The following is a 15,469-nucleotide window of genomic DNA, read 5'->3' as shown; positions in this document are numbered from 1 at the left end:
ATGGAAGGCTATGTGGGGGCTCATACTGTAAAAAGGAGACTGTGGTGGCTCACACTGTATATAAGAGGCTATGTGGGGCTCACACTGTATTGTATATGGAAGGCTATGTGGGGGTTCATACTGTATATAGGAGGCTATGTGGGGCTCACACTGTATTGTATATGGAAGGCTATGTGGGGGCTCATACTGTATATAGGAGACTATGTGGGTCATCATACTGTATATAGTAGGCTATGCGAGTCCTCACACTGTATATAGGAGGCTGTGTGGGGGCTGATACTGTATATAGGAGGCTATGTGGGTCCTCACACTGTATATAGGAGGCTATGTGGGGCTCACACTGTATTGTATATGGAAGGCTATGTGGGGGCTCATACTGTATATAGGAGGCTATGTGGGGCTCACACTGTATTGTATATGGAAGGCTATGTGGGGGTTCATACTGTATATAGGAGGCTATGTGGGGGCTGATACTGTATATAGGAGGCTATGTGGGTCCTCACACTGTATATAGGAGGCTATGTGGGGCTCACACTGTATTGTATATAGAAGGCTATGTGGGGGCTCATGTAACATACCTGGCGGCGTTCTTGCATAGGGCACCATCTCCCACTATGCAAGATCGCAAACTTGATCATCAGTCCAGTCTGCTAGCCTGACTTCTTTCCATGCTGTCTGCTTGCCTCTGTTCTGGTTGCTTAGGGCGGCGGCCCAATCACTTCCTGTTTCTTGTAGCTGCTGTGGGCACACCCCTGATGCATCCTCAGCCTATTGCTGTCAGTCATTGGATATTTAAACCAGCTCCACATACTAGCTGGTGCCTGAGCAATGCGTTCTGTCAGATGGCTTTTTGCCGCTGATGTGCCAGGTCCTGTCTGAATTATCTTCTAGCCTGTTGTCTGTCTGTCTGCCTGCCTATCCTGGAGGTTGTAATTCCAGGCCTGTGTGAACACGCTCCTAGCCTGTTCTTTCTGCCTTCTAGGGGCTGCATGCCTAGATCTGTTATCTGTGCTTTCTTGCCTGTCTGTCCGCCTATCCTGGAGGCTGTATTTCCAGGCCAATGTGAACACGCTCCTAGCCTGTTCTTTCCGCCTTCTAGGGGCCGCATACCTAGACCCGCTCCTGTATCTTGTCTGAACACGCTCCTAGCCTGTTCGTTCCGCCTTCTAGGGGCCGCATACCTAGACCCGCTCCTGTATCTTGCTGCTGTGTCTGTTCTTGTCTGAATACTCTCCTAGCCTGTTACCTGTTTTTCTCTATGTCCGTACCTTCCCTTTTCCTGCAGAGTCTGAACCCGTACCTAACTCCTACTCGTTGTCCCTGTACTCCCGTTTGTGAGTTTAGAGTCCACTCGCTACTTCATTGCAAGTACCTTGTGTGTTTCTGGTTCTGCCTTTCCCTTCTAGTCTGTTCCGTGTGAACAGAGCCCTGTCTTCTCCGCTCTGCTTTGCTCACCGCTCCAGGCGGTCTCGCTCTGCCCTGCCTTTGCTCGCCGCTCCAGGCGGTCTCGCTCTGCTCTGCCTTTGCTCGCCGCTCCAGGCGGTCTCGCTCTGCTCTGCCTTTGCTCGCCGCTCCAGGCGGTCTCGCTCTGCTCTGCCTTTGCTCGCCGCTCCAGGCGCCCTCGCTCTGCCCTGCCTTTGCTCGCCGCTCCAGGCGCCCTCGCTCTGCCCTGCCTTTGCTCACCGCTCCAGGCGGCCTCACTCTGCCCTGACTTTGCTCACCGCTCCAGGTGGTCTCGCTCTGCCTTTGCTCACTGCTCCAAGCGGTCTCGCTCTGCCCTGCTTTTGCTCACCGCTCCAGGCGGTCTCGCCCTGCTCTGCTCTTGCTCACCGCTCCGGCGGCCTCGCCCTGCTCTGCTCTTGTTCACCGCTCCGGCGGTCTCGCTCTGCTCTGCTTGTCTACCGCATCGGCGGTTCTGTTCCTGAGTCCCAGTCTGTACTGGACCTTATCCAGTCTGTGCTCCAACCTGCTAGTACCTCCCTGTCGGCACTCCAGCCGTGCTTGCCAGTACCCCCTGCCTGTATACCAGTCGTGCTTACCAGTGCCCGCCTGTCTGCATACCAGCCATGCCTGCCTATACCCACCAGTCAGTGTGCCAGCCTAACCTGCCTGTTCCTGTATTCCCCGGTGTGGGTCAAAAGCCGTGTCCGGGGTCTGACCTGGAGTAGCACCTGGTCCCTCTGCTCGGTTCCTCCCTGGTGCACTGGCGTCGTATGCCGTCGCACGACATTGGTCGGATCGGGTAGATACTTAGTTACGCCCCTCCAGGCACTCTCCGGTTCATGGCACAGTGGAATCACTAAACACACACACGCCAGTCAGTTCGGGCGCGACCGTAACAGCTCATACTGTATATAGGAGGCTGTGTGGGGGCTGATACTGTATATAGGAGGCTATGTGGGTCCTCACACTGTATATAGGATATAGGAGGCTATGTGGGGCTCACACTGTATTGTATATGGAAGGCTATGTGGTGGCTCCTGTCCAGCAGCCAATAAATATTCATCTGACCACTGGACCACGGTCCTACACATTACTCTCCTCTATATACCGGTCATACTGTATATTCTCCTATATATATTGTACTGTATGTGGTATACTATGTTCACTGTGTGCACGGACATCAGATGGTGCACACAGGATAATTAGTGACGGCTACATCATATTCTATATTGTGGAGTTGAAGGTTACAATGATGATTTGATTGTTTCCTACACACCTGATCAGACACAAACTAATAATTCATAGGTGTCTCTCTGGCCGACCTGTGCTATGTGTGACCATCTGTACTCTGCTGAGCACACCGTACCTGACTTTACTACATCTCTAAAAAGGTATAGCCGCTTTAAAAATGGTCATACGTAAGTATAATGTGTACTATGTCTGACCACTACAAACACTCATCTGAACTGGTGCAAGTGCTGGCAGTTTTTCTCACGGGCAGCACTTAGACAATACGGTGGTGTGAATATAGGCCTATGATGCAGCTGGAAATAAGGATGGGCCACTGCTCTGTGCTTGCCCCCAGGATAAAATTTGCCAGTCATCCCCTGCCTGCAGTCCTATGTAACACCACAGATAACACAGTGATAACTCTCTGAGTACAGGTAATGTAGTAGATGTCACCTGCAGTCCTATGTAACACCACAGATAACACAGTGATAACTCTGAGTACAGGTAATGTAGTAGATGTCACCTGCAGTCCTATGTAACACCACAGATAACACAGTGATAACTCTCTGAGTACAGATAATGTAGTAGATGTCACCTGCAGTCCTATGTAACATCACAGATAACACAGTGATAACTCTGAGTACAGATAATGTAGTAGATGTCACCTGCAGTCCTATGTAACACCACAGATAACACAGTGATCACTCTCTGAGTACAGATAATGTAGATGTCACTTGCAGTCCTATGTAACATCACAGATAATGTAGTAATGTCACCTGCAGTTCTATGTAACCACAGCATGAATACAGTGCCATAACCTCCTTCAGTACATAAATACTTCACCAGAACTACCATAAGTACAGGATTACAGAAACAGAAACAACATCAGTTCCTCCTTATGAACTATCATTGCCACGCTGTCCATCTTCTGGACTATAACCATCATGCTCTCTCCCCTTATATACTATTATCGCCACACCAACCTCCTTTATGGATTAGGATACCACACTGCCCCCCCTTCTCATGAACTATAACTGTCAAACTGTCTGCTCTTATGAATTATGACCAATACACATCTCCCCTCCACATTGTTCCTGCCTTCACACTGTCCCCACTTCATACTGTCCTTATGTCCACATGCTCCATCTCTATACTGTGCCCCCAAATGCTGCCCCCTCTGCATACTGTGACTCCTCTTCACACTGATCCTCTCTCTGCCTATTTTCTTCCTGCGCTGTAAAGTCCTCTGATATCACAGACTGGTTAGATATGCTGGGTCCTGTAGTTTGTTCCTCCAAATCATGTGAAAGAGGAGGTGATCAACTGGCAACACTGGGTGCGCTTCTTACTGGCAGTGTAAGAACCCAGTCGTCAGGGGTGTACATAGAAATCATGAGGCCCCATACAGTGGCTTGCGAAAGTATTCACCACCCCTTGGTATTTTTTGTGTTTTGCTACCTCACAACCTGGAATTTCACTGTTTTTTTGGAGGGGTTGCATCAGTTCATGTAAAGAACATGCCGACAACTGTGAACATTTGGTTTTCTTTTTATTGTGAAGAAAGCAACAAATAGAACAAAATAACTGCAAACTTCAGTGTGCATAACTATTCACCTCCCTAAAGTCAGTACTTTGTGGAGCCTCGTTTTGTGGCAATTACAGCTGCAAGTAGCTTTGGATAAGTCTCTATGAGCTTTCTACATCTTGTCACTGGGATTTTTGCCCATTCCTCAACGCAAAACTGCTCCAGCTCCTTCAAGATAGATGGTTTCCTCTGGTGAACAGCAATCTTCAAGTCTGACCACAGATTCTCAATTGGATTAAGGTCTGGGCTGGGACTCGGCCACTGCAAAACATTTACATGTTTCCCCTACCATTTATAGGTACATCCAATTTTCTTTATCGGCTTTCATAAAAAAAATTTGTGAGGCTGGATGAGTAAAATCCAGCAATTTGAAGATTTTTTAAAAAAACAAAACAAAAAAAAACAACAAAGTTTACTACTACTTTTGCTCAAGAAATGGTGGGTGGGTGGGGGGGACTGGAATACTGGGGCCGGTGTTTTTATTTATTTTATTTTTACAATATTTATTAGTCTCCCAAGGGGACTTTGACATGTGATCTCATGATCAGTTTAATAATACACTGCACTACTTTAGCAGTACTGGGCATTACACCACAGTATCAGTGCCTGACTGACAGTCTATCAGGCTCTGTCCTTGGTGGGATCTGATTGGCTGTGGTGTATGGTAGACCAGGAGGCCTCTATCAGGTCCCCAGTTGCAACAGCAACCCACTGCCACCAGCGATCGCACTGCAGGGGTGCGGATGGGCTGACAGAGGGATCTCTTTCCCTCTTTCTAACTCCAAAATTCAGATGCTGGAACCCTTTTGATTTTATTTGTATAGGTATCCACACCCAGATTACACACCCAGCGGTGATTGATGCGAGAAGAAAGAAGTTGCCCTTTTTGGGCAAAAATGATTTACACAGAAAGAAGAAAAAAAAAAAAAAAAAAAAAAAAAAGAAAGAGCTATATTATAAAAAGATCACTCATAGTAGGACGATAGGAGATGACTGTGTCCGGAGAGGAACTGCATTAACAGCTACATCCCCATTCAGTCCCAACCCCACCGTGCCATTCAGCCCCAACCCCCCCCCCCGAGCCATTCAGTTAAAACCCCGCCGTGCCATTCAGCCCCAACCCCCCTGAGCCATTTCAGTCCCAACACCGCCGTGCCATTTCAGCCCCAACACCGCCGTGCCATTTCAGCCCCAACACCACAGTGCCATTTCAGCCCCAACACCGCCGTGCCATTTCAGCCCCAACACCGCCGTGCCATTCAGCCCTAACACCGCCGTGCCATTTCAGCCCTAACACCGCCGTGCCATTCAGCCCTAACACCGCCGTGCCATTTCAGCCCTAACACCGCCGTGCCATTCAGTCCTAACACCGCCGTGCCATTCAGCCCTAACACCGCCGTGCCATTTCAGCCCTAACACCGCCGTGCCATTTCAGCCCTAACACCGCCGTGCCATTCAGTCCTAACACCGCCGTGCCATTCAGCCCTAACACCGCCGTGCCATTTCAGCCCTAACACCGCCGTGCCATTTCAGCCCTAACACCGCCGTGCCATTTCAGCCCTAACACCGCCGTGCCATTCAGCCCTAACACCGCCGTACCATTCAGCCCTAACACCGCCGTGCCATTCAGCCCTAACACCGCCGTGCCATTTCAGCCCTAACACCGCCGTGCCATTCAGCCCTAACACCGCCGTGCCATTCAGTCCTAACACCGCCGTGCCATTCAGCCCTAACACCGCCGTGCCATTCAGCCCTAACACCGCCGTGCCATTCAGCCCTAACACCGCCGTGCCATTTCAGCCCTAACACCGCCGTGTCATGTGTAAGGTAAAACATTGATTTCATGTTCAGCTCAGCTGCAATCGTTCCCTCACCCAACAAAATGACAATTATGGAGCCTGTGGTGTCTACGGTCATGTAAAGACAAACTGGGTTCATTTTCTTGTAAAGCTGAACTGTCACCATGATCGTTAAGGCAAAACCTGCATATGTTTTTCTGACCACATCACAGAAGCGTCGTCTGGCCTTAGCCTACGACTGCATTCACATATCAGTGAGTCACGGACTGATTTTGTTTTCCGGTGGCTTTGTCAAGTTTTTATCCAAATGCATCACCGAGCAACAAATCCATGAAACACGAAGGCAAAATGGAAGCTTTTCGCTTTACGTGGCAGAATCTGAACCGCACACATGGACCAGAATACGGCCTGCTCCAACTCACACTCGAACACGGTGTGAGGCAGTGACCGGGATCGTGTACGAGGGACGGTATATCTCCCCCAGAATGTGTACAGAGACCTATTAAATCCATTGAAGTGCATTGCAGGCACAGGCACACCTGCGACTGCAATACAGGAATGAAGCTGAGCATTGACCTGGTCAGGCTATCTGGCTAAGGCAGATTAAGTAAAACCCGGCAGGGCCTTCATTTCTTGGAGGAGGCTACAGGAAGGCAGTGGGGCGGCCGCCTCCCTCCAACCCGGGTTTACCCGTGGCTCTTACCACAGGTCCTTTAAAAACCCTGCATTAAAGGTTGCCCCCGGCAACCGTTGTTATGGACTTGTGTTAACCCGGCTGCGAACCGGAGGACTTTGTTTACCCGTGAGTTGCTGAAATAAATGCTGTTTATGTTGGACTTGCTTGGGTCACTGCCTCAGTTACTGCACAGTGTGAACACCGCCGCCCTAAACTGGTGATTTTCACAGATGTGTGAAGACGACCATTCTACGCTTTGTGCTGAGAAAAACAACGGACGTTACCTGGGTGTGTGACTGCAGTGGAAAGGCACAATCACACAATGCAGATTTGTAGCAAAAACAGATTTTCAGTTTCAGAACTGTGATACACCTAGGACACACATCAAACTCTCACCCTGTGGGCCAAAGCTGGCCCAGAGGGTGAGTATATTTGGCCCGCAACACCATTATACTGTATTGAGCACTATATGGGGCCCATTATACTGTATGGAGGACTATGTGGGGCCATTATACTGTATGGAGGACTATGTGGGGCCATTATTCTGTATGGAGGACTATGTGGGGACCATTATACTGTATGGAGGACTATGTGGGGCCCATTATACTGTATGGAGGACTATGTGGGGCCCATTATACTGTATGGAGGACTATGTGGGGCCATTATTCTGTATGGAGGACTATGTGGGGCCCATTATACTGTATGGAGGACTATGTGGGGCCATTATACTGTATGGAGGACTATGTGGGCCCATTATTCTGTATTGAGCACTATATGGGGCCCATTATACTGTATGGAGGACTATGTGGGGCCCATTATACTGTATGGAGGACTATGTGGGGCCCATTATACTGTATGGAGGACTATGTGGGGCCCATTATACTGTATGGAGGACTATGTGGGGCCCATTATTCTGTATGGAGGACTATATTGGGAGCATTATACTGTATGGAGCACTATGTGGGGCCCATTATTCTGTATGGAGGACTATGTGGGGCCCATTATTCTGTATGGAGGACTATGTGGGGCCCATTATTCTGTATGGAGGACTATGTGGGGCCCATTATTCTGTATGGGGGACTGTGTGGGGCCCATTATTCTGTATGGAGGACTGTGTGGGGCCCATTATTCTGTATGGAGGACTGTGTGGGGCCCATTATTCTGTATGGAGGACTATGTGGGGCCCATTATTCTGTATGGAGGATTGTGTGGGGCCCATTATTCTGTATGGAGGACTATGTGGGGCTATTATACTGTATGGAGAACTATGTGGGGCCATTATTCTGTATGGAGGACTGTGTGGGGCCATTATACTGTATGGAGGACTATGTGGGGCCATTATTCTGTATGGAGGATTATGTGGGGCCCATTATTCTGTATGGAGGGCTGTGTGGGGCCCATTATTCTGTATGGAGGGCTGTGTGGGGCCATTATTCTGTATGGAGGACTGTGTGGGGCCATTATACTGTATGGAGGGCTATGTAGGCCCATTATACTGTATGGAGGACTCTATGGGGCCATTATACTGTATGGAGGACTATGTGGGGCCATTATTCTGTATGGAGGACTATGTGGGGCCCATTATTCTGTATGGAGGACTGTGTGGGGCCCATTATTCTGTATGGAGGACTGTGTGGGGCCATTATACTGTATGGAGGACTATGTGGGGCCATTATTCTGTATGGAGGATTATGTGGGGCCCATTATTCTGTATGGAGGGCTGTGTGGGGCCCATTATTCTGTATGGAGGACTGTGTGGGGCCATTCTGTATGGAGGACTGTGTGGGGCCATTATACTGTATGGAGGACTATGTGGTGCCCATTATACTGTATGGAGGACTATGTGGTGCCCATTATACTGTATGGAGGACTATGTGGGGGCCATTATACTGTATGGAGGACTATGTGGGCCCATTATTCTGTATGGAGGACTATGTGGGCCCATTATTCTGTATGGAGGACTATGTGGGCCCATTATTCCGTATGGAGGACTATGTGGGCCCATTATTCCGTATGGAGGACTATGTGGGCCCATTATTCCGTATGGAGGACTGTGTGGGGCCATTATACTGTATGGAGGACTATGTGGGGCCATTATTCTGTATGGAGGATTATGTGGGGCCCATTATTCTGTATGGAGGGCTATGTGGAGCCCATTATACTGTATGGAGGACTATGTGGGGCCATTATTCTGTATGGAGGACTATGTGGGGCCATTATACTGTATGGAGGGCTATGTAGGCCCCATTATACTGTATGGAGGACTATGTGGGGCCATTATTCTGTATGGAGGACTATGTGGGGCCATTATACTGTATGGAGGGCTATGTAGGCCCCATTATACTGTATGGAGGACTATGTGGGGCCATTATTCTGTATGGAGGACTGTGTGGGGCCATTATACTGTATGGAGGACTATATGGGGTCCATTATTCTGTATGGAGGGCTGTGTGGGGCCCATTATACTGTATGGAGGACTATGTGGGGCCCATTATACTGTATGGAGGACTATGTGGGGCCCATTATTCTGTATGGAGGACTGTGTGGGGCCATTATTCTGTATGGAGGACTATGTGGGGCCCATTATACTGTATGGAGGGCTATGTAGGCCCCATTATACTGTATGGAGGACTATGTGGTGCCCATTATACTGTATGGAGGACTGTGTGGGGGCCATTATACTGTATGGAGGACTATGTGGGGCCATTATACTGTATGGAGGACTATGTGGGGCCATTATACTGTATGGAGGGCTGTGTGGGGATTACAGTTGGAGAATTATACTGTGATGAGGTCACCTTTCTTTGTTGGGGAGATTGAGGAAAGGGGGTACAGCTGAGTGATCATGCCACTCGTGTGGAGGAATTCACTCTGGGGGTATCATACTGTGTTTGGGGGCACTTTTGTTTGCATCGTACTTTATTATCTGTATTATTCAAGGTTTTTTATCCTTTGTTATTATATATTTAAATTAGGCCATTGGGTCTTTTGATTTTTACTGCTCTTGCATAACATATTATATTATTCCAATATTTTGTTCTATGATCTAGTAATGAAAATGTACTTCGTTTGTGGTCAACCCCTTTTTAAGTTTATTTCCATATGAAAAAGTTCATCATTATATTTGATGATAATTAATTGTAGACAATTTAATAATTATCAAGGGTGTCCTGCGACTTTGTCCAAGCTTTTAATTTGGGCCCTCTGTGTATTTGAGTTTGACATCTCTGACCGAGGAGGAGTTTTTGTGACGAGCACGTGCGGATGAATGGAGAAGTTACAGGTGTCTCCACAACAAAACTGCTGTGTGCGATATGGCCTTAAGGAAGTCTTCTCCTCTTCCCAGCTTCCTTCTTGCCGGGGACTGTGCACTTCTGAAAATTGAGAATTCAGATCAGGGGCATGGTCGCGCCACTGGTCTGACCTGAGCATGCTCTCATACTGTTCGGATCGGCAGCTTTACAGCATAGAGCAATGAAGCTAGTCGTATCCAGGCAGGTTTCAGGGCAGCACTTACTTTACAGCCTGTATCAAGTCAAGTGCTGCGAGCTCACTGACTAGTTATCTGGCCACTCTAATGGTGACAACGAGTCGTGCACAAAATAATTAAAAATCACAGTTCTTGATAACCGAGAGGCTTTGTAATAAAAGGTAAATTGCGAAGTTGTTGGTTTTACATGGACTTTGCAATTTTAAACAATTTAACAACCCCTTTTCAAACAATATTGAGGAGGAATGGGTCCCATTTTATTTCATTGATGTATGGCATTACCATGTCGGGATCCAGTCCTTCAGAAAAATAATGGAGTCTGAAAAGTGAAAATGGCCATGGGTGGCATGCAATCATCTAAATGTTAAGGGGATTTGATTTCAGACATTTGTTTTAACCCGAGCAGTGGATTCCCAAGAGCAGAACTCCAACTTCTGTCCGCATCTAAAGAACCCGTGAATTTCTTTAACTTTCACTGCTATTGATGTCTGCAGAAAGCTGCAAAAATTGAAAATACAGCAAAATGTTGTAGAGGAAAAAACCCCAAAAAGGCAAAGAAAGGTGATGTGTAAAGAAGCTGATATTTGACCAAAGGATCAGAAGACATGTTTAGTAAAATTTAAAGACAGCATTTTACCAGAAAGACACAATACACATTTTAGAGCACAGTGAAGAATAGAAGAGAGTTCTTCAATAGTCAAAGCGAAGTTCCAAATCCCTTTATGATACTGATGAGAATGTAAAACCGGTGGTGAACACTCTCCATGGGAAGAAGAAAAATCCCCTATGTAAGAAGCTAGTAGACAGTCCAACCTCATTCACACTTGCGTATTTTGGTTACTATATTGCATCAGTATATGAAATCCAAAAATGGGAGAGGAACATAATTAGAGTAAAGTATATTGGAAGGATTTCCACGTTTTTGCCAAAGGATCAAAATCAGGTTCTTAAGCCACACAAGGAAACGACGTGTCTAATTTTTTTCAGTTCTACCACCTTTAAATTTTTTATACTGTTTGAATGAAGCTCAAATTTGCATATATGTTAAAAAAGTGGGTGTCCTTACTTATTTCATTCATTATGAATTCTCCTCCATTGTAGATGACTTTACAGATACAGTAATAAGAAGTTCGTGCTGACATTTTCGCTTAGAGTAAATCAAGGCTTTTTTTTCCTCCTTAAAGCCAAAATATTTTTTTCAATGGATCCTGATCAAAGGTGAATTTGGGTATTTGGTACATCTAGGGTAACTCTACTGGAAATGGTTTCTTTTTTTTTAACTCTTCTAGCATTTCCAACATTTCATTGAGCATATTGTTTCTTTTCAATGCAAATTCTTCCATAAGTTATAAAATATGATTTGCTTGCAAAACCTCATCCACATATTGAAAATCAAAGCACCTTCTCTCCTTTGTGACTTCTTTGATGCTTTATAAGACTTGATTTATACGTAAAGCACTTCCCACACACTGAACACGGATACGGCTTCTCTCCTGTGTGGCTTCTCTCATGTGCAACAAAACTTGTTTTGTCTGTAAAGCATTTCCCACATTCTGAACATGAAAATGGATTCTCTCCCGTGTGTATTTTCTCATGTCTTACAAGAATTTTTTTTGTTGTAAAGCATTTCCCACACTGAGAACAGGAATACGGCTTCTCTCCTGTGTGAATTCTCTCATGTATAACAAGACTTGATTTATCTATAAAGCACTTCCCACATTGTGAACATGAATACGGCTTTTCTCCTCTGTGACTTCTTTCATGCCTAACAAGATTTTGTCTACCGGTGAAGCATTTCCCGCATTGTGAACAAGAATACGGCTTCTCTCCTGTGTGCGTTCTCTCATGTCGAACAAGATTTGATTTGTCTATAAAGCACTTCCCGCACAGCAAACATGAATACGGCTTCTCTCCTGTGTGGCCTCTCTCATGTGTAACAAGACTTGTTTTATCTGTAAAGCACTTCCCACATTCTGTGCATGAATACGGCTTCTCTCCTGTGTGTATTCTCCCGTGTGAAACAAGATTTGCCTTTTCTGTGAAATATTTCCCACATTCTGAACAGGAATATGGCTTCACTCCGGTGTGAATTTTTTGATGATTAACAAGATGCCATTTATTTATAAAGCATTTCCCACATTCTGAACAGGAATACGGCTTCTCTCCTGTGTGAATTTTCTGATGATTAACAAGAATCGATTTTGTCGTAAAAAATTTTCCACATTGAGAACATGAGTACGGCTTCTCTCCTGTGTGCGTTCTCTCGTGTGTAACGAGATGTGTTTTATTTCTGAAGCATTTCCCACATATTAAACAGGAGTACGGCTTCTCCACTGTGTGAATTCTTCTAAGCTGTAATTGGTCAGGAGATGGAGCTTCATACTTCATAGAGGAATTATGTGACGGCTCTGTACCATGAATGGTAATAAGGTTTTCTCCTGATGAGTGATGCATGATATCTTCATCTTCTACTTTATAGTTCAGTGATAACACTAAGTTTTCCTCAGAGTTTCTTCTGCAATTTTCTGTTAGGATAAAAAAATACATTTTGTAATTTATCTTTTGAGACATCGAGCAGACACATATAAAACATTCATGTTACGCTGGAAAAACATTTGTAGTTTTTTGCACTTTTAAAGCTAAAACTATCAGCGGGAGAAGGAAAAGTTGTTCCTTTATTTTTCTATTTCTTTTGAATTTGCTCCTTCGATTCAAAAAAAAAAACAAAATACAGTCATAAAATCTGCTGTTTAGTTATTTAAAGGCATTAAAAGTTATTTGCGTCTTTAGCAAATTTAAATGAATCAAACTTACGAATATACATCATGTAACTAGCACAGTTGTCCTCATTTCATTATTCCCTCTTTCAGTCCCTTCCCCACCCAGTAAGCGGAAACAGAGTGGAAAGGTTTTAAAGGAGTTAGGAGATCTCGAAGAGGATTTGAAGAATAAACCATTTGGTGATTGCCCCAAAAACGATAAAAAAAAAAAAGCCTCAGTGTGAATACACATTTAGGGTATTTGAACATTTTTTTTTTTTAAGTGGTCAAAACAATGAGATTTGTAGCGGAAACCGCTTCAGGAAATGCTCCATTTCTAGGAAATTTTTGTTTCCCAAAATGGTGTTTTGAAGAGTTTTTCAAACATTTTTGCAGTTTCGTTTCCAAAAACGTTTTTGCAGTCTTTCGATTGGACAGTGCCTAGAATAGAGCGTTTTAAAATCAGGAGTCGCTTTAACCCCTTTCACGACCGGGCGATTTTCTGTTTTTTTCCTCCCCTTTTTCCAAGAGCCATAACTTTTTTATTTTTCCATCCACATAGCCGTATGAGGGCTTGTTGGTTTGTGGCACAAGTTATACTTCTGAATGACACCGTTCATTTTATCATGTGATGCACTGGAAAGCAGGTAAAAAAAATTTCAAGTGTGTTGCAATTTCACAATTTATTATTATTATTATTATTTTTTTTAATCTACTGTGTTCAGTATACAGTAGAACTAACCTGGCAATATGATTCTCCAGGTCGGTCCGAGTATGCATATACCAAACATGTATAACTTTTTTTTTTTTTGCTAAGTGGTGAATTTTTATTTTTTTTTTTTAATTTGTAAAAAAAAAAATTTTTTTTGATTTTGTTGCCATTTTCTGAGACCGGTAACATTTTCATTTTTCGGGACCTGGGGCTGGGTGATTGCTTATGTTTTGCACCCGGAGCTAGCGTTTTTACTGATACCATTTTGGTGTAGATAAGATGTTTGGATCGCTTGTGTGAGACAGTGAGGAGGATCATATGCGAGGGACGGTATGTGTCTCCTAGGATGTGCATAGAGGCATATTGAACCTGCTGGAGTGCATTCAGAGACACAGCTGTGGTTGCAGTGCAAAATAAAAGTAAGTTTGGACTTGGTAAAGTTATTTGACCAAGTCAGATTTAAGAAAACCTGGCATGGGCTTTTATTTTTTTTTGAGTGATCTACAGGACGGTAGTGGGGCGGATCACACCCTCCAGGCTGGGTCTTACAACTGGCTCATGGCCACAGTTCTTCATTTAAACTGGCAGTTAAGCTTTGGCTGTGTTCGTGGTTTGTTTGCTAGCTGCAGAGCAGGAGGCTCTGTGCAATACAGGCCCGTGTGAAGGGAACATAGAGCCAAAGAAAGCAAAAACTCCTGGCGCACCTGAGAGTGATATGGCGGTGCAGACGCCCACGGACATGGACTGTTTTGACAACTCAACTGTGATCCGGAGGATAACATTTTTCCAAACTCACAAATTAAAGGCAAAAAAAGACATTTAAATTTGAACTTTTCTGTGTCACTGCCTGTTCAATCGCACTGTGTGAACACCGCCGCACTACACTTGTTATTGCATTTTATTGCAATGTTGCCGCAGCCAAACAAATATAATTCTGGGGTTTCGATACGTAGTTTACCAAATCGAATTAATTTATTTTATATTTTGATAGATTGGACTTTTACGCACAGAGATACCAAATATGTGCATTTATTTTTTTCTATTTCAAAATGGGGGGGGGGGGGGGCAGCAATTTGAACTTGTTTTTATTTTTAAAAATGTTTTTATTTTTTTAACTGTATTTAATAGTCCCCCTGGGGGACTTGAACCTGCGATTGTCCAATTGCTTGTGCTATACACAGCACTGCACCACCAGCTAAATGCTGGCTTTCCCAGGAGTATCGTAATGACACTGGGCATCGGGTCATCAGCAATCCATCGAGATCACGTCACAGGCATTTTTTTTATGATTTTTCAAGAATCTTTTTGAGTGATTTTTTTTTCAGAGCGGAACTGCCACAAAAGACCCATCAAAAACCACACAACTGCTCCGATACATGACAGGACTCTGTAGAGAGGATTTCTATCTGCACTGACAGATTCCTCCGCTCCAGCACGATGAATAACAAGTATTTCAATGGCCAAGTTCATTCTGACGTACCTGTGGTTACATCTCTGGGCATTTCCTCCTTCACTTCACACGGTGGATCGACCCTCATCATCTCATCTTCATCTTCAACCTTCACATTAACAGTCACATCTTCCCCCTGATACACCATGTGTAACACGTCAGTACAATATGGCATCTTAACAGATCAGCATAGGTGTAATGGAAGAGGTCGGCAAATTAATGTAACAATCTTCTTAAGGGTTTCTTTTTACCTCTATATACAGCTGATAACACAGGATTCATCATTCACAATAGGTGATGATATCACAACTCACCTCCTCCCTCT

The 15,469-nt window shown here is 45.0% G+C and overlaps 1 protein-coding gene across 1 annotated transcript in view; it reads right to left on the bottom strand.

Moving 5' to 3' along the window:
• LOC141266109 (uncharacterized) overlaps positions 1 to 15,469 on the bottom strand; it is a 73,710-nt gene that overhangs the window by 36,306 nt on the left and 21,935 nt on the right. Inside the window, exons 8-9 of the mRNA XM_073680049.1 lie at positions 15,175 to 15,280; positions 11,625 to 12,748 (exon numbers count right to left, since the gene is read on the bottom strand). Coding sequence (XP_073536150.1) covers positions 11,625 to 12,748; positions 15,175 to 15,280 — 1,230 coding nt within the window. The remainder of the gene's footprint in view (positions 1 to 11,624; positions 12,749 to 15,174; positions 15,281 to 15,469) is intronic.

This window comes from Phyllobates terribilis, unplaced genomic scaffold, assembly GCF_046119375.1.
Source record: "Phyllobates terribilis strain yellow unplaced genomic scaffold, ASM4611937v1 Scaffold_4__5_contigs__length_816908805, whole genome shotgun sequence".
NCBI lineage: Eukaryota > Metazoa > Chordata > Amphibia > Anura > Dendrobatidae > Phyllobates > Phyllobates terribilis.
The sequence above is the reverse complement of the archived record's forward strand: the minus strand, read 5'-3'. Positions and strand labels throughout refer to the sequence as shown.